Source organism: Chelonus insularis, unplaced genomic scaffold, assembly GCF_013357705.1.
Source record: "Chelonus insularis isolate UGA/USDA-ARS -01 unplaced genomic scaffold, ASM1335770v1 contig_88_pilon, whole genome shotgun sequence".
NCBI lineage: Eukaryota > Metazoa > Arthropoda > Insecta > Hymenoptera > Braconidae > Chelonus > Chelonus insularis.
The window spans coordinates 1,996,863-2,020,575 of record NW_023276776.1 but is presented as its reverse complement, the minus strand read 5'-3'; the positions used below and the strand labels follow the sequence as shown (position 1 = coordinate 2,020,575).

Here is a 23,713-nt window from a genome sequence, read left to right as displayed (position 1 = left end):
TATTTAATATTTATGAATAATTTAATTATTTTATAGATATTTAAATATTCATGTTAAACAAATATTATCCCATCATTTATGAGCTTTTTTTTTTTTTTTTTAATAACAAAATTTTAATGAATTCTTTAAAAATTAACTGATTAAGAGAAATGGAGATTTTTAATGAATGAATAATTATTTAAAAATAATATTTTCTTTCTTGGAAGGATTTTTCTTCTTAATGACTTAAAGCTTTTCCAAATAACAAATAAATTTTTGACGAAATCGAATCGATGATAAGTTGAAATATGGGTTGTGGTGATAAAAAAGAAATTCTTCACCTTTTAAGAGTCACTGGGACATCCCCTTAAAGTGATCGACACACATAACAATAAATCGTTACTATTATCACAAAGGTAAATCACTAATTGAAGCCAATGTTATACAAGGGTGTATGGGACAATCAAGAGTATTGAGTCAGTGTTGGACTTCCCCTGTGTAATAGAAAGAAGACGGAGTAAATAAGAATGGTAATAAGTGAGAAAAAGAGAGAAAAAGTGACTGGGTGGGATACCGGCGGGGGTAAAGAAGTGCCTCGTGCCTACACTCAGTGGCAGGAGCGGGAGTAACGACGTATTATAAAGACGACCAAGCATACATGCCCTCAAACAGTCGCCACGCGGCAGTCGTATAAGACGTAAACTCAGAAATAAATAAATAAATAAAACAACATTATCATTACGAAAGTTAAGTCTGTGTAATTTAAAGTGATTACTTTTTATCAACATGTATTTCTTTGGATTTATTCGACAGCGCGCGCATTTCGCGCCACTATTTAAATGCAAGTGATTATTATTATTATTTATGTCATTATTTTTATCTTAAATACCTATTGTGAATAACATTTGAATGTTTTAATCTAACCCACTGTCAGTGAATTAAAATAATAATCATTTTAAATAGAAATAAATATTTAAGGTGAAAGAAGTAATTACTTAAAAGTGTTTTTATTGTTAAAATAAATGAATGAATAATTAAATAAAATTAAAAATAAATATTTTCTGCATTACTTCAGTTAATGGACAAGATAATCCATTTGACGGTGCGGATTTATCCCGACAAAAGTCGTCAATAGCAAGAGAAGATGTTGTGTTGAAAATGATAAAAGTAATGAGATATTAATTAAAATAAAAAAGGAAGAAAATAAGGATAACAGGCGATTAAAATAGCCTCACGCTCGTGCTTACTGGCTATGGGCGAGAATCTAATCTCAGCAGGTAATCGAGACAACGACGAAGAGCTCGAAAAGAAGACACGTGAAAAAAGTATAGGTTCATCATCTTTACGTCTCTTGATATTCATCCCTACGTGGCGTGGGTTTGTAAATCAACGTGCAAGGGTTTCAAGTCTCGTCACTGGCTTTACTCTTGTTAGTCTCCTCGTCTTTAGTCTCTTCAGGCCATCTTTGGCAGTTCCTAGGAGAATGCAACAACACCAACATCATCACCACCATCATCATCATCATCATCATTATCAAGTCAAGCCCCTTGAGACTCATGAGGGAAACAACGACAATGCGTTGCTTCATGACGATGAGCTTGAGACCATAAGAAAAAGTATCGTGGAGGGTCTTGGTCTCGAGAGGATACCCGATCCTTCAAAGGTATTTCTCACACCAACCTTATACGTGCTTTCACCCTTTTTCTCGTATCATACATCATACATGCTACTAAAATTCTAAATAAAAATACCATCACTCAACATTAGTAGGGTTTCAGAAGTTATGGTGGTCTCTATAAGACAATAGTTTTATATATACATATTTTTTTTTAATTTAAAGTCATTAAATAACGTCATTTATAATCAATTAAGTGATATACAAAATTAAATAGTTACTTTTATTAGAGATAAGTTGAATTTTAATACTTAGAGAACATTTCATCTCTTACGTTTTCTGCAACAGGTGTTTTATAAAAAAAAAAAAAACAGTTGATCCACACATGGAGAAAAAATTATAGTCATTTTTACTCGTCAATTTACCGTAAAAATTACTCACAAAAAAAATTAAAAATTGCTCGATTTTTTACAATGGAAATAGTTTAGAAAAAAAACCTAGTAATTTTAATTTGTTTTTGCTGGTAATTTTTACCGTTAATTGACTAGTAAAAATTACCGTAAAATTACTGAAATAGGAATTTATACTATTTTTTGGCAATTTTTACTTGAATACCTAATAATTTTTATTTTTTTTTACTGTAAATTTACCTATGAAAATTACCGTAATAATTTCCTTCGTGTAGGTAAATTAATTTTCTGTGTAATTTATAAACACGAGCTTTCCTGGTTCAAGTAAAAAGTGGTCCTTACATATGAGGAAGATTGAAACAGAAATAAAAAATGGAGAAACAGGAAAGTTTCAGAGAATCAAAAGTATATTACGAAATATAAAATAATAATAATAATGATAATATTGAATGACTTTGTAAGAGATTTAATTTGAAGATGATTAAAGAGGTGATCTAGTGACACTTATTATAGCCAAGCGGTATATCAAAGGCGTCCAAATTCTCCAAAACTGTGATTTAAATCTTCAAGATTAAACTCAAGTATGTCTCAGAGTCTTAAGTGAGTCTTAAGTGAGTTTAAACAAACGCCAGGTGGAATGAGAAATGCGAGAAAGGCGTCGCGACGCACAGCAAATGGCTTTTTTTTTCATCTTTATTCCTTCTTATGTTTCTTTTGAGGTTTCTTATACTTAAACCAAAAATGAAAATGACTCATTTTAGCTGTCTCAGGGACCACCATGAGTGCTTTATACCTTTACGACTTGCAGGTTCATTTCCTTCAGCAAAAAAAAAAAAAAATCTCTCATAAGAGTGGTTCACGAATTACCATTAAAATATATGCCAGTTCTTTCATCAAAGACAGATACGCCCATCGATTTAACTGCAAATGCCGCTATTTGCCTCTAGCTATTTTAATAGTTAAAATGCAATAAATCTTATACCAAATTTTTCAATAGCCTCATCAAAAATTTTAGATTTCGATAGAAAATATTTTTATCAATTTTTGATTTATTTTCATTATTATTCTGTTTATTTCAAAAACAAACAATATTTCAACATTTAATGACACATTAAAATTTTTTGTTTTTTTTAAAATTATTATTTATGAATAATAAGTTGAAAATAAAATTAAATAAATTTTTTTTTTTTTTTTTTTTTTTTTTATTAATAAATAAATTGTTAATTAATAATAACATAGTTGGATACTAAAATAATTATTTATGAATGATTTGATTTTGTTGTTTATTTTTTAATAATCAATTAATGAAAATTAAAATGAATACAAAAATGTAATTTTATGACCCAACTAAATGAGATAATATCAGAGTCAACAAGCAGGTCAATCGCAATCAAATATTCCGCATTCAGAAAAATCAATTATGAAAGCTAAATTCAATCGGTAAATCTTTTTATAAATCACCCGAGGGTCCAACTTGATTAGTTTGGCCTGGACTCTGGGTCAACGTCTTTACGTCAACAATTTAACGTCTTCATCATCCCTATAATTATCATTATCATTATTCATTCTTCACTTTCATTTTTATTGTACTTAATGTATTCATTACTCTCACAATTTTTCTGTTTCATCATATATTTAGTAATTAACAAGATGTCTCGTCTACCATTTATTCTTAGAGTTTTTTTTTTCTTTTTTGTTTCTCTCTTTCTCGACATTAAATGTATTTATTTCATGTGTCTTAGGCAAACGTGAGTCAGGCAGAGTATGAAAGAGCCCACCATGAGTACATGAACAGACTACAAATGTCGAGAGCACCTGAAGATCGAAGACAAAAAAGACTTTATACATTTTATGCTTCAGGTACTTATTTATGGATTAAATGATATTTTACATAGTTGGTGTTTTAAATAACACTGTCATGACTAGACCATTTACATCTTGAATATTTCATTAAAACAATAGTATTTATTTCAAATAAAAATTAACTTATTAATATCATTTATTTTCATTTGTATTAAATTTAGTATCATAACGTAACCTACCTTATATTTTATAAAATATATTCAAATACATTAAAATATATTTGTTTAGTCAAATCTTGTATAATTAAATATAAAAAAATATTTAATTATATTTCTATACATTTTATTATACAAGATTTGACCAAATAATTATATTTTAAATATATTTTATACAATTTTTAAAAAAATATATCTATATTTGTTTACATATAGGGACCAATTAATTTCAACTTTTAACAATTTACTTTTAACTATAATTAATAAATAAATTAAAAACAAAATTTCACTTTTAATTTCATACGACATTGATTTCATGGACTGTTGAGTAATTTGTTTGGGTTTATCTTTAATTAATGTCATCTACAAATATAATGAATTAAAAGTATCGATTACAAGGAAAAAAAAAAAAAATAATTAATTGATCAATGCATTAAAAATAACAAATTTCTTCAGTTTTGAGCTAAAGAAAAGACTTTTTTAACTATCCTGGCAATATTTATATGTGGAGGCGAGTAAATTATAATGTCGTGCATCCGGTTTATTGTCGTTGATCTCCGGATATTCTGTGTACCATTCCAAATGATGTACCAGAAGATTCAGACTCGCGGGGTCAAGCGTTGGGGCCTGTTTCCGGTGCCCGTTTTCTCAACCATGTTTATAATCGAACGAAGTCTCGCGACCTCAATTTCTTTCAACAATTTTCCGCGTCTTATCAAAGTTTTTATATTGTCTTCTATTTTACCTCTGCTTTTTGCTATTTATAACTTTTCACAAGATTATCATTATTACTCTTTCAAATATTAATTTATAAAAATATATACTTAAAATTATTTCATTTTTTTCAAATATTTTATTGAATGCAAATAGTTTATTTAAAAATTCAAGATAACGAAAAATAAAAAATCATAGATCGTTACTTTAATTAAATTAATGTTAATAATTAGTATGTGAGTACGTTAATAAATATTGCGGTATTTATGTTACGACATAGACATTCCGTTAAGCATAACGATGATGGAATGTTGAACGACAGGTTTACAAATGCAATAAGAAGAAATGGAAGACGATTTGTCATACGTCCGGTGAGATATTTTATCATCTTTTCAAGTCAATTTGAAATTATTTGCTCGGTTTGTAAGAGAGCAAGGACGCCGAAATATTAGTGTGTCATATTGTCACTATTTCAACTTCCGGCATCGTTAAAATAATATACTGACAACTGTTATTTTATTTATTTATAACAGTACCTGTTATTTTATAACATTTCTTTGAAGTACAATAAAAAGGCAAAACAAACGAAATAAAAAAAATAAAAGATATATTAAAAGGTATATTAGAATTGACTTAAAAACAAGGTAATATTTGAGTACAAATCTTATCCCACGCGGCGCTTAACGTCAAATGCGTGGGAAGGCGCCACCAGTTGGCGTCTATTTTTAATCGAATACCATGTGATAAAAGTTTCTAGTACCAAGCTCAAACTATTTGATTTGTATCAAAGACGATTTCGCTTACAGATAACTTAAAGCTCCTCATCAATACTCCCCCGTAATCTCATTCCATGAGACGCGAATCATCGTTATTCCTTAGCCGAATGTAAATATTGCAAATTCCCAGAATTTCAATCCCACGCGTTACTTTCTGATATTAAACATTTTCTAATTCAATAGCTATTTTATATTCTCGATATTTTAAACATGTTGTAAATATTATTTTATTTTATCTTTCTTTTACAGAGCAAACTTCAATTTCAACAGGACAAGAAATCTTTCAAAATGACCGTCAAATAACCTACAAGTTTTTCTTTCCAATTGACATTTCTGAACAACATTCAATTGTTGATTACGCTAATCTAAGGCTTCTTGTGGGTTCAAATGATTATCAAGATTTAGTTGGTATCACTGTTTATCAACTCACCAATTCTTCCAGACAACTTGTCACGCAGGAATACATTCGAAGACTTGATTCTCCTCGATGGATTGAATTAGATATTACCGACATGGTTACATTGTGGCATGAAGGTTCTGCTGATAACCTAGGCCTTGAATTACAATTAAACAGTAATATTATCTTTTCAAATCCAATATTAAATATTTTTACTACATTAGAATCTCGAGAATTTCGAAAAAGAAGATCAGCTTCTGATCATTTAATGTCTCTTCATAAAGGACGACGTACTGAATGTCGTGGTGATAACAAAAAATGTTGTAGACATGAGATGACTGTTATATTTAAAGACCTCAAGGGTTTTGAGTTTATTGTTCAGCCAAAAAATTTTGATGCTGGTTATTGTAAAGGACGATGTCCACCACGGTATAATCCTGCTCATCATCATGCATTACTTCAAAGTCTCATTTGGAAAGAAGATAAACGTAAAGTACCAAGACCATGTTGTGCTCCAAGTAAATTAGCTGAATTGGAAATACTTTATTTTGATGAGAATGATCCAACAAAATTAAAAGTATCAAGTTGGAAAAATATGAGGGTATTGGAATGTGCGTGTTCATAAGGAATTAGAATAAAAAATTTTTTCATTTTATTATTTACTTTACCAAAGATTTTGTATGTAGGTAAACCAAGTCCAACCTTTTTTCTTTGTATCAATATAATTGTTTCTTTTTTTAAGTTTCTCATGACTGTGATATTAAATATGGAACTTGAACCTTCCACATGTAATTTTCATCTATTATTATTTTTATTATTCATAAATTTACTAAACTATTATTAATCATTACACTGACTTGTATTAATTAATTAAATGGTTGTAAAGCACATTATTACTCTCTCATATGTTTAGAAATAAGTAACTAACACATTAGCGTATAATGACAGGCAATGGTGCAACATTTGATGTACAATATTTGAAGTTGTTTTCTTTTTTATTTATAAAAGCATTACAAAAATAGTTGAAATTTTTTGTCATGCAGATTGCGATTATTGTAATTATTTATATAATTTTAATATAACTTATTACTATGTTGACCATTTGTTTTATAAATGCATATGCAGAGAGTTAGGTAGATAGAGAGAAAGAGAGAGAGAGCAGAGAAGAAGGGAAATTGATATATTTAACATTCTAAATCATTTGTTCATGTATAATATCACATGTGTATTTATTATTATTATTATTTATTGATGATGTATGTTTATACTGATGTTGTACGTTTTTAAGTAAAATTGTAAAATTTTGTTTCGATAATATTTGTATGTAGGAAAATATTAGAATTGTTGCGTTTTTATACTATCATTATTATGATTATGATTATTATTATTATTATCGTTATGATTAGGATGTTAAAATAAAAGAGGTGTCAATAATTTTGAAAAGTCAATTATATGAGTTAATGAACATATCATTTTTTGTTCAATTTATTATTAAATTTTGTAAATTAAAAAGATGATTTTTGTTTTGAATAATCAGTTGTTTAATTTAAGAATCTCATATTTGAGGATGGTAAATTTAGAGTTTGACTGAAATTTCGATCTCGTTTATTTACTTTCCTACCAACTTTATATCATCTGAGGTTGTATAGTGTTTTATTATTATTTTAATTCCTTGAATTAATTGATATTTATATTTAAAACCTCGTAATTATTTGTAAAGCAAGACTTATCAACATTATATGCCTCATTAATAATAACTATTACTTTTTTCTAATAAAATTCATTTTATAATGAAATTGAATTTATTATTCCTTCAATTATGCTGCAGATTGGTAATTTGACCGTAATAATTACTCAATTTTATTTAAATGTATCATTTATAAATGGAAAAATTTTAGACTTGTTTTATTATTAAATGTATGATAAATAAACATATTTATTCTTAAATATTTGTTATATAATTGATAAAAAATATAAATAATATTATGTTCGCTTGAAAGATTATTTTTTTTTCATCGTTTTTTGTGATAAAGAAAATAATAAACAGTGTTAATTACAGTAAATAATATAAATCACTGTAGTAATTTTATTTGCCAACCACTAAAGATGATTAAACATTTTACTTTACCAACAATCAGTAAAATATTCAAACAAATTATCCATTAAGCATCAACTATTACCATCAGATTAATAGCCAATTTAAATTTCAAAAAAATAATTTTGTTCATATGTTGCTCCAAAAATGCTAAATTTGAATTTTCTCACATTCATCCGCTTCAGATAAATATAAATAAGAGGTAAATCAAGACAAGGATAGAAAATAGTCTGTTTCGATCCTGCATTGGATTGCCATTCACTGTCTGACATTAAATTTCCTGACGAATTTTCTACTTATTTATAATACTTTTAAAAGAAATATTTATCACAAAGTATTTTTGAAAAATAATAAAAAACTATCTGTAAGTGATTTTTTTTATTATTTTCGTGATCGATAAAAAATATTATCCTATGATAATAAAATAGATAGAATTGAAGTATTTCAATTATTCCAAGCAACAATTTTAAAATTAAATCATCAAATTACTCAATTTAACGAAAAAAAATTTTTGCAGGTACCCGCAGCAAAAAAATTTCACTTTAGATAAGTCATACAGAATTTAATTATTTTTATTCCAAACAGTTACCAAGATTACATTTATTTTTCGTGAAAGAATGACTTGATAATAATAAGTTAAAGACAACTTTGAAAAAGTCTCAAGATCGATTCCATCCATATTTACGGAGATGCTTGAAGGAACCAAACGAGTTTGTGCTCACACGAAATAATCTACCAAGTCTCTCAACCTTTTGAACTCCTAACGTTATCCCTTTTTCTGCTTTTCTTTTTCGTTTGTTCAAAGAACTACCCCGTCGCCAAAGGGCTATCAAGTACGATCGAAAAGATTCTTGACTCTTAGAAATTGATTGACAATCAAGATAATCATTATTTATTTATTCATAACAAAACCTTATTACCTTGTTTTTTTAACAATATATTTTCATGTTAACCAACTTGATAGACTAAATTATGTATAATTTCATTTGCAATCACATTATGCATATCGACTAATAAATATTTCCGGTTTTTGTAGGAAATTGTAAATTTTAATAAATTAGTTTACTTTGACATTTGTTTTTAGACATCAACCTGTTATCCGTTTCATAATTAACAATTATCACTAGTTCCATTCTAACTGTCAAGAGATATTCAAATAATAATATAAATTATTTTATTCAATTACCATAAGTAATAAATAAAAAATCCAGATTCAAACAAATTCAAACAAAACATGAAAATATTATAATTAAAATTATTAATCAAGATGAAATATTTTTTTGAATAATTTATAATTAAGTCCTCCAGATTGTCAATAAAATTTTGAAAGAAATCAATCATTATAGTGATGCCAAAGAGTGATGGAAAAAAAAAGAATTGATTTAAAATAAATGTGTATCATTCTCCTACCAGCATTTTTTATATTCTAAACATTGTATGCTACATAATATTTAACGTTTATTGATAATTCAAAGTCTCATCTGACTAAATAATACACAACCTGTTTTAACAATTAGTTTATGTATGTGTAATATCTTATCGGCAACGCTCACACACACACACTCATTCATTTATATAATGCTGAAGCGCAAAAAATTGTGTTCATTTGAGTATTGTTTTTGTGGCAAAAAGAAAAGTACTGATAAATAACAATGAAGTGTTGGATTTTTTTAATAACTATTTCATTCATTAGTCTTTGTTACTCTTCTGGTAAGTAAGATAATATTATCACTTATTAAATAATAAAAAAAAAAAATAATAAATTAATAAAAATTTAAATATTAATTGCAGCTATTGAAAATGAAGCATGTCCTCCAGAAAATTGTGTAACTTCTGATAAATGTGATTATAAAATGAATACTCCTCTAGAATGTGGTCCTTCTAGAATTTGTTGTTCAGTTTGTAAGTAAATGATAATTAACATTGGAATATTTTTGTTTTGAATCATCCACGAACGAGTTAACTTTGTTAGATATATCATTTGTAACTGCACTCAAATATATAATTAAAACTTTTTCCAGTAAAAGCAGAATCGAGAACTCATTGTAGACACCATGGAGGTGAATGTATGTCGAGTTGCAATCCTCAACTGATAAGAGATGTTATTGATTGTCAAGCTGGAACTCATTGTTGTGTATTGGTTTAATAAAAACATTCTTGAAAGAAGCATCAATAAAATATGATAAGCAATTAAATAAAAGACATAAACGGTATCAAAAGAAAACATTACTGAATGTCAATTTTGAATACTCATAGTGAGAAAGAATAATATAATATTAAATAAAAATTTTGCAATAGAAATTAGCCAACTTGTAATTAGCTAAATTCTAATAAAAACATGTAACTTAAATAATGTTAATTATATTCATTACATGCTTATATGAACTTTTGTATTTTCCATAGATCATATGAGGAGTGTCTGTTCAAAAGGTCTCATTTCCATGATAAACAAATTTTACAGGAAATAATAAACAATATTTAAATTATTTAATAAAATATAATAATAATTGTTATGATTGTATTCAACACAAATTAGGCTAATTGATGTACATGTACATTTTATTAAAATCATTGTATAGACGTTATATTTTATTAATTTTAAAAAATAAAAATGTATTCCTTTCTACAGGGGAATAGGACCTTTTGAACAGACACTATGCTAAATACAGACTACAATCAACACACCTTACTTCACTTTCAACCTTGCACTCTTTAAAAAGATAAACCAAATATCACTTTATTCACATTAAAATACTCGCAAATTTTTTCATCAATTGCTTCACTCAGGAGAGTGTTAACTGACTTATTTAACGTATCTTCTCTCATACCCTTACATTATTATTCAATATAATCTATAATGTCACTACTAACATGTAACCCAAATATTTTTTGCACATGTAGAAAATATGTAATAAATAATAAAAAATGTCACTGTAGAATAATTTCTTTGCATGACTTTTTATGATAGAAATTGGAAGCTATTAAATGTTATAAAAAAAAGAGAAAAATAAAAAGATGATGATGAAGAAGAAGAAACAGAGAAAAGAATATGACCTGGGGCAATGCAGGCAGACGCGAGGTAGAGCCATTTGAGTAGCCTAGAGCGAAGCAGGAATAATGCTGTGCTCAGAAGGATGCCATAGAGAGAAATGTAGCTAGAGAGGCTCGAGGATCAAGTGGGAAAGAAAACGCCGGAGGATAGGGACGAGGTTGGTCGCTGCGGGTACGGAAACGGCCGGAGATATCGCGCGGGTTCAGATTTACTTGGCAAGGGGTATGCGGGTTTAGGGGTTGTCATTGCTCCAGGGAATCCAGATGCGAAGAGTGGAAAGATATAGAGGAGAAAAGGGGAGAGATACGGTGCCTGGGACATGAACGAGACAATGCTGTGCCTGGCGCCGCCAGCTAACAGCCGACCAAGGCCCTCTTCGACGCTCACAGAGTCAGTAACGATGCCCTAAGGCCGACTAAACCGTCGTGGAGAACGATAAGCACCAAATGAAATATTAATGAACGCACCGACCACTCCAAAGTATTGAGATCATTCCACACTAGACCCCTGAGATGTATACATTTTGCTTCAAATCAAATTGTCATTTACATTTCATCAACAATACATCTATAACAACACGAAAAGAATATTATCCTTTTTTTCTCTACAGATTCAAACAAAATTTTACTATGAGATGTAATAATGTTGGACCAGTTCGTACTTGTACATGAAGAGAATTTTTTCACTAAATCTAAGTGCAAAAAGTGGCAAGCCCACTTTTCAAAATTTATAAGTAAAAATATCTCTGTTCAACAGTGAATTTTGGGTTGTCGTAAATAAACTTGAGACTTAAAAGGTGTCTTAGTAAAAAAATTACTTACGACAACCCAAATATTAATGATTTAATGAAAAACTTCTCTTCGTGTAATACTTTATACTGTGGCCCATAGTAAAAACTCTCAAGGAAAAATTTCCCATTGACCTGAACTTGAAAATATTATAAACCACAATAAAAAGTCTTACAATAATTTGTATTAACTTATTAACCTAGTGAGGTCTCTTTCATTTTGGAGTCACAATTATTTTCTCCAACTCCCTCACTTTCTTCCTGTTATTCTTCAAAGTCTATAAGTTATCATTAATAACTTATTAATTATCAACAATTCTATGCAGCCATATTTAATTTAAATAATTTTTTTTTAATTAACAAACAAATATTTAATCCACGTACCAAACATTGTTAAGAAAAATAAAAATGCATGAAGAAAAGTATGTTAGGACTTTTTACTATGATTGATAGCATTTTTAATCTCAAGTTAATGGGGAATTTTTTTTCTTCTGTCTTATACAACAAACCCGTAACAGAATTTACTATTACAAATCCATAATAATTTTTCTGTGCATTTTGTTAATTCGATCTATTTTAAATTTCATTTGATTCTCACTCGCAAATATAACGAGAAAATTCTTGAAGATAACCTTTGTGATATTTTGTAAATATTTATGATAATACGTTACTGTGGTGTGCTTTTTTCTCTACCGCCTTCTCTTAAGCTTTCTCTGGTGTTTCTCTTTTATATTGTTTGGCATTCGAGATGCTCTGCATGACGCCTCCACAGCCACGAGCCGATCTTGCTCGCGCGCACGATCTTCACGAGTCGCCTAAGGATATATCCGTATGTATGTAGACTTTACGGAGCCGCTCAAAAAATATCGAAAAATTTTATCATTCACATTTTTTTCTTTACATACTACAGACAGCCTAAAGAAATTACTCACACTAGAAATGCAACAATAATATTCCATAAAAAATCAACTGATAATACATGGAGGTATTGTTGATATAAAAAAGGAGAGAAAGATGAATATCGATGATTTAGATGACCTGTAATCAGTATTTGAAATGTATGATGATTATTTGCAGGTTAATATGTTGATGAGGTGGGAGTTGAAACTTAAAGCGCGTCCCACGGCCATTTACGGCAGTCTTTGCCTTTCTCACAGCTCTTCCATCCCTTTTCTTCTCTTTTAACATACACGTGTGTATATATATTGGTATATTTTCTTCTTATGTAAGTGCAAGACTGGGGTAAAGTAGCCTAAAGCATTTATTCTCGCTGCGCAGTCTCTTCACAAAATGATTCACAGCCTCTGGTAATTTACATTCGCTTGCGTGGGTGATTGGTTCACAATCCCCACCACCAATCACTGGTGTATATATGGTTACACTACTAGATGGCGTCCTTTTCCGTTAATGTAATGTTGAAAAAGGTTAAACATATATCGATGCACAGGGGTCGGGTCGAAAACGCCAATGGAACTCGAGCGAATCGAGGATGAAAGAGAGTGGCTTTTGATTCAAGCTATATATCTATATATTTAAATGTATAACAAAAAAGGAAAGAAAGGACCTGAAGCTGAATATTCTTTGCGGAAGAATGATCGCACCTAGTCATAGTCGATGTATAGTAAAATTATAGGTATTGAAGAATTTCCGTTCTCATTAGTTATGATCTAGAATAATTCCTCTAGGCTAATTCGTAGCTGCTGTTACTACTGTAATTGAGCTTTAAAAAAGTCACATTACAGCTGGTTATATTTTTCCGTGATCTAATCGGAATTATTTGCGCGGCTATATTGCAAAGCATCATGAAAATATAAGGGGAGAAAGGAGAGAAAGAAATATTGCCAAGAGCAAGCACGGACTTACGGGAAGTTCGATTGAACGATGATAGGTATTCCATAAGAGAAGACTTGAGAGTATCAAAAGCCTTGAGGTTATTTCAGATATTCTTGTAGATTCTTTGTAATCGTGGGACCACGACTTTTTACCAAATGTCAGCAATTACGTTATCCTATTCATTCAATTCATTGACATTCAGATCATTTATCAGCACACCACAAACTTTTTCACTAATTCTCGTGTACTTTTTACCTATCTTCAATATCCTCCCGATGTGCTTTATGGTAGGAGGTAAATGCCCAAGGGCTGACGCGACCCGCTTGAAAGACACGTTCTTCGGCTTCAGTGGACGAAAGCCAAGGTAGTATATTGTAAAGGTAGAGAAAAGGGAAAAGAAATGCAACTTCTAAAATATGTGATGCCAACGGCTATTCACTTGGATTCTTCTCTCGTTACATTGTGGCTTAACGCCCCCCGGGAACCCTTGAACTACGCCGCCTGTCAACTATATACAGATACACACATATACATAAACGCCGTCAATTCAACCCTTTGGCCATCGTGAATAGTATTACACTCAGACTATAACGTTCATTTCATCATGTTCAATTAGAATGATTTACATGTCAATAAAATCATTAAAATATCCTTCTAATATACATTTCACTTTTAATAGAAAAAAAACAGACACTTTTTTTATTAATTATTATTTATTACTTATAAAAATCTACTTAAATATTCATTTTATATTGGATAATAAATAAATTAAATATATTTTATATAATGGGGAATATGCAATGAGAAGGATATTTAAAAATAATCATTTGTCTGACTCAAAACAGTTTTACCACTTACACACATACAAACGATATTTAAAACAGTAAAGACAAAATATATATTTTTTTGAGGCATAAACACACGTCACTATGTCTCTGAGTAAGCCGGACGTTTATATATGCGAGATGCATCGTATTCGGGTTGGGTTTGGAAGTGCCTGGAGCAATCCTGGAACGATGTTGTCGGCCGTGGCCGTTTGCGCTTAGAGGCATACCTCCAGTACGACAGTATACTCCATGACTCTCCCAACTAGTCCCTCGGTTCCCTTTATATTCCCTTCTCTCTTCTTTCTCTCGTACTCATCTCTCCCTTGTATTTTACAATCCTGTACCATTATTTCCAATGGCCAATGGTATCAAGGACCCTCCAGTGCCAATTTTTCCAACCACATGCACTTTATGACTCCGTTATTTTTTTTTTTTTCAACATTTTTTTACTCTAAATATTACTAATAAAGAATTAGCTTTCAATATTTGCATAATTATTCTTATTTTATTTTAATGCTATATTTATCAAGTAATCAGTGAGAAAATTTATTAAATAATTTAATATAAAATATTTAAAATAAATAATTGATTTAATTCAATTAATAATATTGTTAATATAATAATTCTTTTTTTCATGTAATAAAGAAATATTTTTTGAATTAAATATCGTGCATTTTTTTTAAATAATTGTCAAGGATTATTCAATTAATATAAATAAAGGTTTTTGTACGTGAAATTACAAAAAAAAAAAAAAAAATGATGCAAATGATTATTATTAACCCTCGTTTGAATAAAATATTTTATTTCTTATATGCAATACCCTCTCCTTTCACTTGCACCTTTTTTTTTCATGTTCTCTTGTTCCTGTGTTTTGGTAAAGAAACTGGAAAGGGGATACCAATTGCGCGTGCGCTTATTCTGCCCGCGAATATACTTCAGTCATTGACAGACTGTGAAGCAGAGCATTTCATAGTTCTTATACCACGTGTTTTTACCCACGTGGTAATAGTGTCGAGTATAACTTATTAATTAATTTATTAATCAATTAATTAATGTACCTCTCAATAACTATAATTAAATAATTGATTATATAAATCAATTAATACTTTGCATAACAGTAATTAAATATTATAAAGTGCATACGAATGATTAAAACGAATAAGTTCATTTAAATATTTCGGTGAAAATTCACTTTTTGCATATTATTATTATTTTTTTTTTTCATTTGTAAAGTGGACAATAATAAGTCAATCAACCTGGAGCCCGCTTGTCAAAAGAGGTAATGAATAAATCAATAATTATGAATACTATCAAGGTAATTGTCAATTCTACTTCAATCAATTTTTAATTTTTTATGTCACAAATATTTGCCAATATGATAAATTAAATTTCTAAAGTCAATGGAAATAAAAAAAAAAAATATTGGCAAACTTTCTCATTTCTCAGCATTAAACTGTGACGATAAATTTCGCAAATGTCTTGCATATACACGGAAAAAAATAGTAAGGATTATAACGCGTTTTCTTAGCGAGTAGAAATGATCATGTTGATTTTATTTCAAATATTATGAATTGTTATCATCTTTAAAGGACTATCAATAATAATATTATTGTAAAGTTATAAAATTTTCCAAATAATAGAAAAAATATTCTAGGAATTTATTATTTGAGTGAATTGAAATTAAACTTGACACTAAAGGAATTTGTTTTGTTTCATATTCAGCTCTAACAATTTATCACTCGCATATAAATTACTGAAAATTGGAAAGTAAACATTACTCGTCGTAAAATATAACCTGTGTGCTGATAAATTAATTCAATCATTATTCTTTCATTTATTAATTCATAAATATGTCAAATGATAATTAAAATTTATAAAACTATCAAATAACCTAATTTCCTTTGAAAAAAATGGTCTAATAATTAAGTACAAATAAAACTAGAATTTATTTAATTCAATAATAAAAATTATTTTTTTTTTCTGTAAACTAGTTACGTTTTCTAAAATGTCATCTACAATTCGTGTTTTATATATCCTAATAGATTAGGGTATCCAATACTATCATCAATTATTAATTATTTATTTCGCTTATTATTATAATTTTATCTAAAAGTTAAAATAATCAAAAAATGTATTAAAATATTAACGAATTATTCGAAGAAAAAGAAGCACGAAGAGAAAGAGAACTTTGTTCCTTCATACATGCCTACAAGGCCCAGAGACTTTGTTGAACCAAGGGCAGATGGAAGAAGGGGAGATTCAAGATGCCAGGGGGCTTTTATCCTGCGGCACGGACGAGCTCTGTACTCGCAGTTGCCGTAATTAGAACATATCGCCTCTAGCATTATTGCTTCAGGCAAACGAGTCTTCGTTGAATCAAAATTATTCATGAAACATGCTTCAGGATATATTTTCCGGCAAATATTTCGTTCCATTCAACCGTCACGATCTTTGCTTGACTTGAAAAAAAAAAATATTCTTCATTTTTAATAAAATATTGAAGAAATTTTATTAAAACATAAAAAAAAAAATTGATGAAAAAAAACTCAACAATTCATGGAAATATAAATATAATATTGATATTAAATAAATAAAAGATATTTATTAGTATAAGTATATTAGTGATAGTGTAAATGTGATAGTGGTGATAGTTAACCTAAGGCAAAGTTACTGTCTAGTGAATAAGTAGGTAAGTTATGTAGTGAAAAGGGAATGGATAGGAATGAAATGGAGCAAGACATGCATTGGCGCGTGTCGGGAGTGCCTCGACCACTTTATCTGAGATAAAGTTTTAAGTTCCTTCTTTTTTACACGATATAATGAAAGAGAAATAAAAAATGTTTAAATCAGTATCAAGAGAACAAAATAACATAAAGGAATAAAACATAAAAAAAAAGGAGATTGAGAGACAGAGAGAAAGAGAGAGAGAGAGAGAGACACGTAAATTGCGTGGTATATAAAAGAGTATGACAGGTAGATACGAAGAAATACAAACCCGCTCAGTTATGTCTTGTTACTTTTGCTTTGCGTCTGTGCTGTTCTCTTCCAGCAACACTTTCGGTATGTTAGGAGCACCGTATGCAACCAAAGAGATTTAAACCGCCTTCGTTGTACATAAGACATGGTTACATAGGTCACGCGTTACGAATTTCACTAAGGAATGCAAGATTTACTTAATGATATACGTCCTCAGGATATTGAAATAAAAGCCGAGCAAACGCCTTTATTACATTCTTTTCATTCCAATATTCTTCAATTGTATTATTCCTTTGATAAATATTATCTCTTGATATCAATTATATTGTTTATAATTAATTATTAATAATTTTTTATTAATGTTCATGAACTAACGTAGAAGAATGTGTCAGTTAAGATGAATATATAAGTTGTAATGGCAAGTGTAGTTACATTACGAATCAAAAACATTGGAGATGAGGGTGGTGATGGTGGTGGTGAAGGCAATGGTACTGATATGAAGACCACAACAACCGAAGCCTCAAGGTAGATCAACGAGTCGAGCTAGGGATACTTCTCTACTGCTAAAGGCAATGACTACTTTCAAGGCAGTACTTATTTTTTCATCTTTCCTATTCCTCTTGAAAGGATATTAAAGAAGTTGTGATTTCTATTTCATTTTGTCAGTACATCATTCAAGTATGATCAACATATGAATGTTTATACAAGAATAATTATAGTTTGATAATAAATCATTGAGATAAATTATTTTATTGATTGAATTATATTCAATAACAGTATTAATTGAGAAATTATTCTGTTGTATGATAAAAGAGATTTAATATCAAATTTATAAACTATTTAATAATTAAGAAATGACCTATGATTTTTTTCACTAGACATCTATAAAATATTATCCAATGAATTGCTTGTGGGCATCTGAAGCAAAAAAAAAAGCCTCTAGTTTTTGATAACATAAAAATTTATTCACATTATTATACATACGATAATAAAATATAAATTTTTTGAAAAAATATACTCATTGTTGCATAAAAATATGTTTAATTACTTTCACAGGAGTTTTGTGAAATCAATGTTATATCAACATCATTATGAATATAACATGAGTTTTATATCTTTTTTAGAATAAAATAACTTATTTATAATAAATATAATCATTAGTATAATAATAATTAATGAAAATAATATGATAAAATATTTTTATATCATAGTTAAATGAAATCTCAAACAATATGATTCTTCCTACAAGTAGATCAACATTCAAACATTCATTGTAAATTCGAGTTATGAAAATTGTTAATTTATATTAATGATATCATAATATATTCACCAAGCATTCGTATTTTTTAGCTTTATTCCAGATAAATTGAATGATGAAATTCAAAATTTAAATATATTGATAATTTTCAAGACGTAATATTATGTAATAATTTGATTGGATTAAAATACATGGAAATTACTATTGATTATTAATAATTAAATATTGAAAATTAAAATTGCAAGTGATATTTTTAGTGTATTTTAGTAGTAGATATTAAGAAAGAATAAATAATTAGCATATCAAGAATTAAATATTACTATTAACAAGACAATAAATAAATAATGTGATCTCTAGAACCAGTATTGATCATGATTATTAATTATAAATTAATAGAAATTTAATTTGAACATCTTTTGCAGGCGGAAATGTGATGTTGATGGAAGAGAGTCAAAAGCTGAGTTGGTGCAACGCAGTATGTTTCCTAGCACCCAAATTAAAATGAGGTACTTTTCAATAGTATGAATTATTTAAAATAATACTTGATTTTTTTTTTGTTATTTCAAAATAGTATTTATAAATGATGATAAATTTTTTCTTCCTATTTACACTTTTTTTTCAATTGTTTTTTCATTGAAATAATTTGGAAGGAAATCTAATGATATCTAATGTTATAAGTATCTTTATCAGATTGCTGTCACCAAGCAGTTCACCAGCAACATCACCAACGATGTCCAATTCATCATCACCAACTCCACCAACTCCAGCTGCTCCAACGTATAACACAAAAATACACGGTATTCCTTGTGTTGCTGCTGCATCAAGATATACAGCACCAGTTCATATTGATGTTGGTGGAACAATTTATACATCTTCATTGGAAACTCTTACAAAGTAAGATTATCACGTAATATTATTACATTTTTATTTAATCTAAAAATCAATTATTCTCATTAAAATTCATGCTGATAATTAAAACAATAGCAATAAATACAGAATAAAAAATTTTTTTATCAAGTTTTAATTGCAATTTTTGAATAAAATATGACTTCTCTTAAGAGTAAATCTACAATAATGATGAACAAATAAATTGAATACCATTTTAAAACGATGCAAATAAGTCTTGATGGAAAACTTGCTCTCTCACTTGATTCTTTCACGCTTTATTGCACCTTCCTCCCTCATTACGTGTCGTTGACCGTATTATTTAGTTGAAAGTTTTGCTAGAAGCTCATAAAAATTCAATCCACAAGATCTGTAATTATTAAAATAAAATAAAATCTTACTTACCTGTATAAATAATATGAATTTCAATAACGCCTATGGATAGTTATTATAAATTTTCTATTTGTTGCATCTTCACTCTTATAAAGAAATAGCAGAAATCAAGTGAATGTAACACATAAATAGATAGTTGAATAATATTTGATTCAATTACACGTTAGTGTTTAATTTATGTTGGTATAATACTCAATTCAATCCATAGATATCTATACATACATACATTAATACGAAAGCAGAGCGGATTGTGAGTGATGTGAGCCGATCGTTTAGCGTTTTCCCATAGCAAGAACAGATCTGACCCGGGTTGGGACCTTAGCTAAGATTACCCTGAGGTAATCACGGTTCTCGTCCTCCGCCCCCGGTCTCGTTTATGCTCTCTCTTTCTTTCTTTTTCTTTTTTTTTTTTATCTTATTCTTTTTCTGATGTATAGTATTCCCTTGACTGTCAGTATTTCAACGTTCCCTCCTATACTGTCGATTAAAGAAATATTTTAAAAAGCCATCTCTTTACTTTTGCACCACGAAAGTCTCTAAATTTACCCTGCGGTATCTCGCGAAGTCGAACATCTTGAGGCTAGCGCGGTCGTCGTTATTATACGTTATCACGGGAAGAAGGTATGGGAACTTGCCTAGAGCTACGGATAGGTAGATATATACATCCCTTTTTTACCTCTTCCCACTCTCTTATTTTTAGTCTCTTTTTCCATTTCTCTCCCTCACAAGTTTACCAATGCCGCTTCCCAACCACCCCCAAGTCATCTTCTACGCTCTTTACTCATGTGTACTCTCTACTTCATTCGCATGACGCCATATAACGCACTCACCTTATAACGACTCGTTGCACCATCCTTACTTCTATTATATGTAAAATGCCATATATACGACCTTGCTTCAAGCCTCCAGCCATCTCTTGAGAATTCTCCACTGAATTTTCGGCTTCACTTATACCTCTCATTATATATATTGTTTTATTTACTTAATCGTTCAGTTATTAACATTACTCACTCGAAAAATATCAAACTTTCAATTTTATAATCACTATTTAACATTTTTCATCTCAAGAATCCATCTTGTAATTAGCGTTATCGAAATCAGATCACAATATCGATTGTTTTACAATTTTACAGTTGTTGATTCGATTACAATCGATACATCGATTTTTTCGACAACACCACTTATTTGCATGACAAATTGGAATAAATAATAATATTATACTCTGTCTTCCGGCAATTAAATAAATATGAAAAAATTATGATGATAATAATTATGAATAAATGATTGAAGAAAGTCAGTAAGGTAAACTTGAATATTTTTATTACTTGTTGAGTATATTCATTACACCAACTTTCACGAAAATAATAGAGGATTGTAATGTGAAGCGTTATCGTAATGCACTATCAGTAGTAATAACATTTAAGGATGCCGGAAGTTAGTTGGGTGGGCATCAATGCTCAAATTATGAATATTCATTTAATTATATGATATGAAAAATAAAATGATGATTATATAATTTGAGGGATTATCTATCTTCAAGACTAAAGTATGTGTCCCTGTTCCGAGACTAATATAAAGATTGAAGCTCAGGGCGGTTGTGTGGCAATGTGATTAAAAAAGAAAGAGAAGGTCATTGAAATGTTGGTGAATAAACAGCTGAATTTCATAGAAAGCCTAAGGCTAAAAGTAGACTCGAGCAGGTGCCAATATCATCTTGATCACCTGCCTTTTTGACTTGACAAATTCAATTATTAATAAAAAATTTTTACGAACTTTATTATACTTTTCCAGGTATCCAGAATCAAAATTGGCAAAACTGTTCAATGGCAGTATACCTATTATGCTGGATTCTTTGAAACAACATTACTTTATTGACCGAGATGGAGGGATGTTTAGACATATTTTAAATTTCATGAGAAATTCACGGCTACTAATTCCTGATAATTTCGCTGATCTTGATCTTTTATTAGAAGAAGCTAGATACTTTGATATTACCCGTAAGTGTAAATGTTAATCAATAAGATAATTATTAAATAATTTATACAGTTAATTAATAATTCTTTATTTAAATTATTAACAGCAATGTGCAGACAAATAGAACAACTTAAGAAAGAACGAATTAAAAACGGAATAACAATTCAATCATCAAATCCTCTATCAACTTTATCAAACAGAGGTGGAGCAGAAACACCACCTTGTCGAGACACTGACAAAAGAGCAACACCAACATTTGAATGTTTAGCTCTTCATGTAAGTCCTGATCTTGGAGAACGTGTCATGTTATCAGGTGGACGTGCTTTAGTTGATGAAGTATTTCCAGAAACCACACAGGCAGTTATTGATGCTCGTTCTAGTGTTGCATGGCATCAACAAGACACCCGACATGTCATTCGTTTTCCTCTCAATGGTTATTGTAAACTTAATTCCGTACAAGCCATCACTAGGCTGTTAAATGCTGGTTTTCGAGTGGTAGCAAGCAATGGTGGAGGTGTTGAAAGTCAGCAATTTTCAGAATATCTGTTTGTACGCCAAGGAAGTAATACTTGACAGGCTAATTTTATAAATAATAGTATTGAAAATTTTTAAAATTATCTTTAACAAATTATCTAGAAATAAAAGTTTAAATAAAAAAAAAGACTTAGAAATTAGCCAAGTTAAGTGATAAAATTGAAAAAATCCAAATACATATCTAAGTTTCATTTTAATATCTACTTTATTCTCTCATATTTTTATTTCTCCGAAAATCTGTCTTTCTTTTCGATTTCAATTTTATTATATTCATAATATACTTACTATATTTATATTTAATTTTAATTCCATGTAAATATTAATTAGAATATCAATTGTGTATGATAACAATGTTCATAAAACATTTAATATATTTAAGTATAAATATTCTAAATAGCATCATTATTTATTTCACCCATCAATTATAATTATCTTTTTTTAATTTATTATTACTATTATAAATAAAATAGAAGAATTTTTCCTATTGGGAAATTATTAAGATATGGAAGACGATTAAAACATTAAATACAGCAGAGTTAAGTTAAACACAAAGATATAAAAATTATTCTAATCAACAAAGGTGTAATAAGGATTCAGGTGAAGCTTACTATATTGATAACGTAACCACACGAATAAGGGATGAAGCGAACAAATGTTCAAGCCTTTGGCAAGTAACCATGGTTACCATGAACTCAATATCCGTAGAGCCTGAGGGGTGAACTAGCTGCAGGCTGTCATCCCTCGAAAACCCACCAAGTAAAGCGCCTAGCTGATTATATTCCATTTCTGGATTGCTTTAGGCGTTAACCAACCCCAGTCTTCAATACTCGACACGTGCAATCGCCTTGGGCATATACCTCCGAGGCAGTTTTTTAAATTTTATGTTAAAAAAAAAAAAATAAATTAAAAGAAATAGTATTTAAAATGAATTACATATATAGTATTTAAAATAAAATAATTTTCCTTATTGGTATAAAAATTTTAAACGTTGAAAATTTTTTATTTTATTTATGTACAATTAACGCGTAATTTAAGTATCTTATTTTATTTTTATATAAACGTCCAAACGAAAACTATTTTTTTTTTTTTATTGTAAAAATTATATAACCCCTAGAATGTCAAGAAGGCAGGATTTGGTAAAACTTTTGGTCGTATTTTTATTATTTTTCTTAATTAATGAAACTTAATCT

General features: G+C 29.1%; 3 protein-coding genes across 12 annotated transcripts; all 3 read left to right on the top strand.

Annotated features, from left to right (window-relative positions):
- Positions 1-635: 635 nt before the first annotated feature.
- On the top strand, positions 636-7,483 carry mav (maverick). Of its 2 annotated transcripts, XM_035091254.1 has the most exons (4): positions 636-957; positions 1,055-1,642; positions 3,747-3,864; positions 5,762-7,483. In XM_035091254.1, exons 2-4 carry the CDS (start codon positions 1,232-1,234, stop codon positions 6,532-6,534), a joined length of 1,302 nt encoding a protein of 433 aa, XP_034947145.1. In that variant the 5' UTR covers positions 636-957; positions 1,055-1,231; the 3' UTR covers positions 6,535-7,483. The 2 variants fall into 2 exon arrangements, with proteins under 2 accessions (XP_034947145.1, XP_034947146.1); XM_035091255.1 differs by lacking the exon at positions 636-957 and having other exon boundaries at positions 966-1,642.
- A 2,088-nt stretch (positions 7,484-9,571) lies between these two features.
- LOC118071832 (U-scoloptoxin(19)-Sm1a) lies at positions 9,572-10,871 on the top strand. The gene is made up of 3 exons (XM_035091266.1): positions 9,572-9,714; positions 9,796-9,906; positions 10,026-10,871. Exons 1-3 carry the CDS (start codon positions 9,657-9,659, stop codon positions 10,148-10,150), a joined length of 294 nt encoding a protein of 97 aa, XP_034947157.1. The 5' UTR covers positions 9,572-9,656; the 3' UTR covers positions 10,151-10,871.
- A 4,579-nt stretch (positions 10,872-15,450) lies between these two features.
- On the top strand, positions 15,451-22,691 carry twz (BTB/POZ domain-containing protein twz). 9 transcript variants are annotated; one of them, XM_035091256.1, is made up of 6 exons: positions 16,775-17,192; positions 17,859-18,004; positions 19,160-19,243; positions 19,416-19,631; positions 21,807-22,012; positions 22,096-22,691. In XM_035091256.1, the coding sequence occupies exons 2-6, from the start codon at positions 17,895-17,897 to the stop codon at positions 22,560-22,562; spliced, it is 1,083 nt and encodes a 360-aa protein (XP_034947147.1). In that variant the 5' UTR covers positions 16,775-17,192; positions 17,859-17,894; the 3' UTR covers positions 22,563-22,691. The 9 variants fall into 9 exon arrangements, with proteins under 9 accessions (XP_034947153.1, XP_034947150.1, XP_034947147.1 ...); XM_035091262.1 differs by lacking the exons at positions 16,775-17,192; positions 17,859-18,004 and adding an exon at positions 15,451-15,782 and having other exon boundaries at positions 19,428-19,631; XM_035091259.1 differs by lacking the exons at positions 16,775-17,192; positions 17,859-18,004 and adding an exon at positions 15,451-15,782.
- Positions 22,692-23,713: the final 1,022 nt, after the last annotated feature.

Coding starts and splice junctions, on each gene's coding strand:
- mav (XM_035091254.1), top strand. CDS start 1,232: ATGGGCGAGAATCTAATCTCAGCAGGTAATCGAGACAACGACGAAGAG. Junction 1,643..3,746: donor GGATACCCGATCCTTCAAAG/GTATTTCTCACA, acceptor CATGTGTCTTAG/GCAAACGTGAGTCAGGCAGA. Junction 3,865..5,761: donor TTATACATTTTATGCTTCAG/GTACTTATTTAT, acceptor TTTCTTTTACAG/AGCAAACTTCAATTTCAACA.
- LOC118071832 (XM_035091266.1), top strand. CDS start 9,657: ATGAAGTGTTGGATTTTTTTAATAACTATTTCATTCATTAGTCTTTGT. Junction 9,715..9,795: donor TAGTCTTTGTTACTCTTCTG/GTAAGTAAGATA, acceptor TATTAATTGCAG/CTATTGAAAATGAAGCATGT. Junction 9,907..10,025: donor TAGAATTTGTTGTTCAGTTT/GTAAGTAAATGA, acceptor AACTTTTTCCAG/TAAAAGCAGAATCGAGAACT.
- twz (XM_035091256.1), top strand. CDS start 17,895: ATGGCAAGTGTAGTTACATTACGAATCAAAAACATTGGAGATGAGGGT. Junction 19,244..19,415: donor AGCACCCAAATTAAAATGAG/GTACTTTTCAAT, acceptor TAATGTTATAAG/TATCTTTATCAGATTGCTGT. Junction 19,632..21,806: donor TCATTGGAAACTCTTACAAA/GTAAGATTATCA, acceptor ATACTTTTCCAG/GTATCCAGAATCAAAATTGG.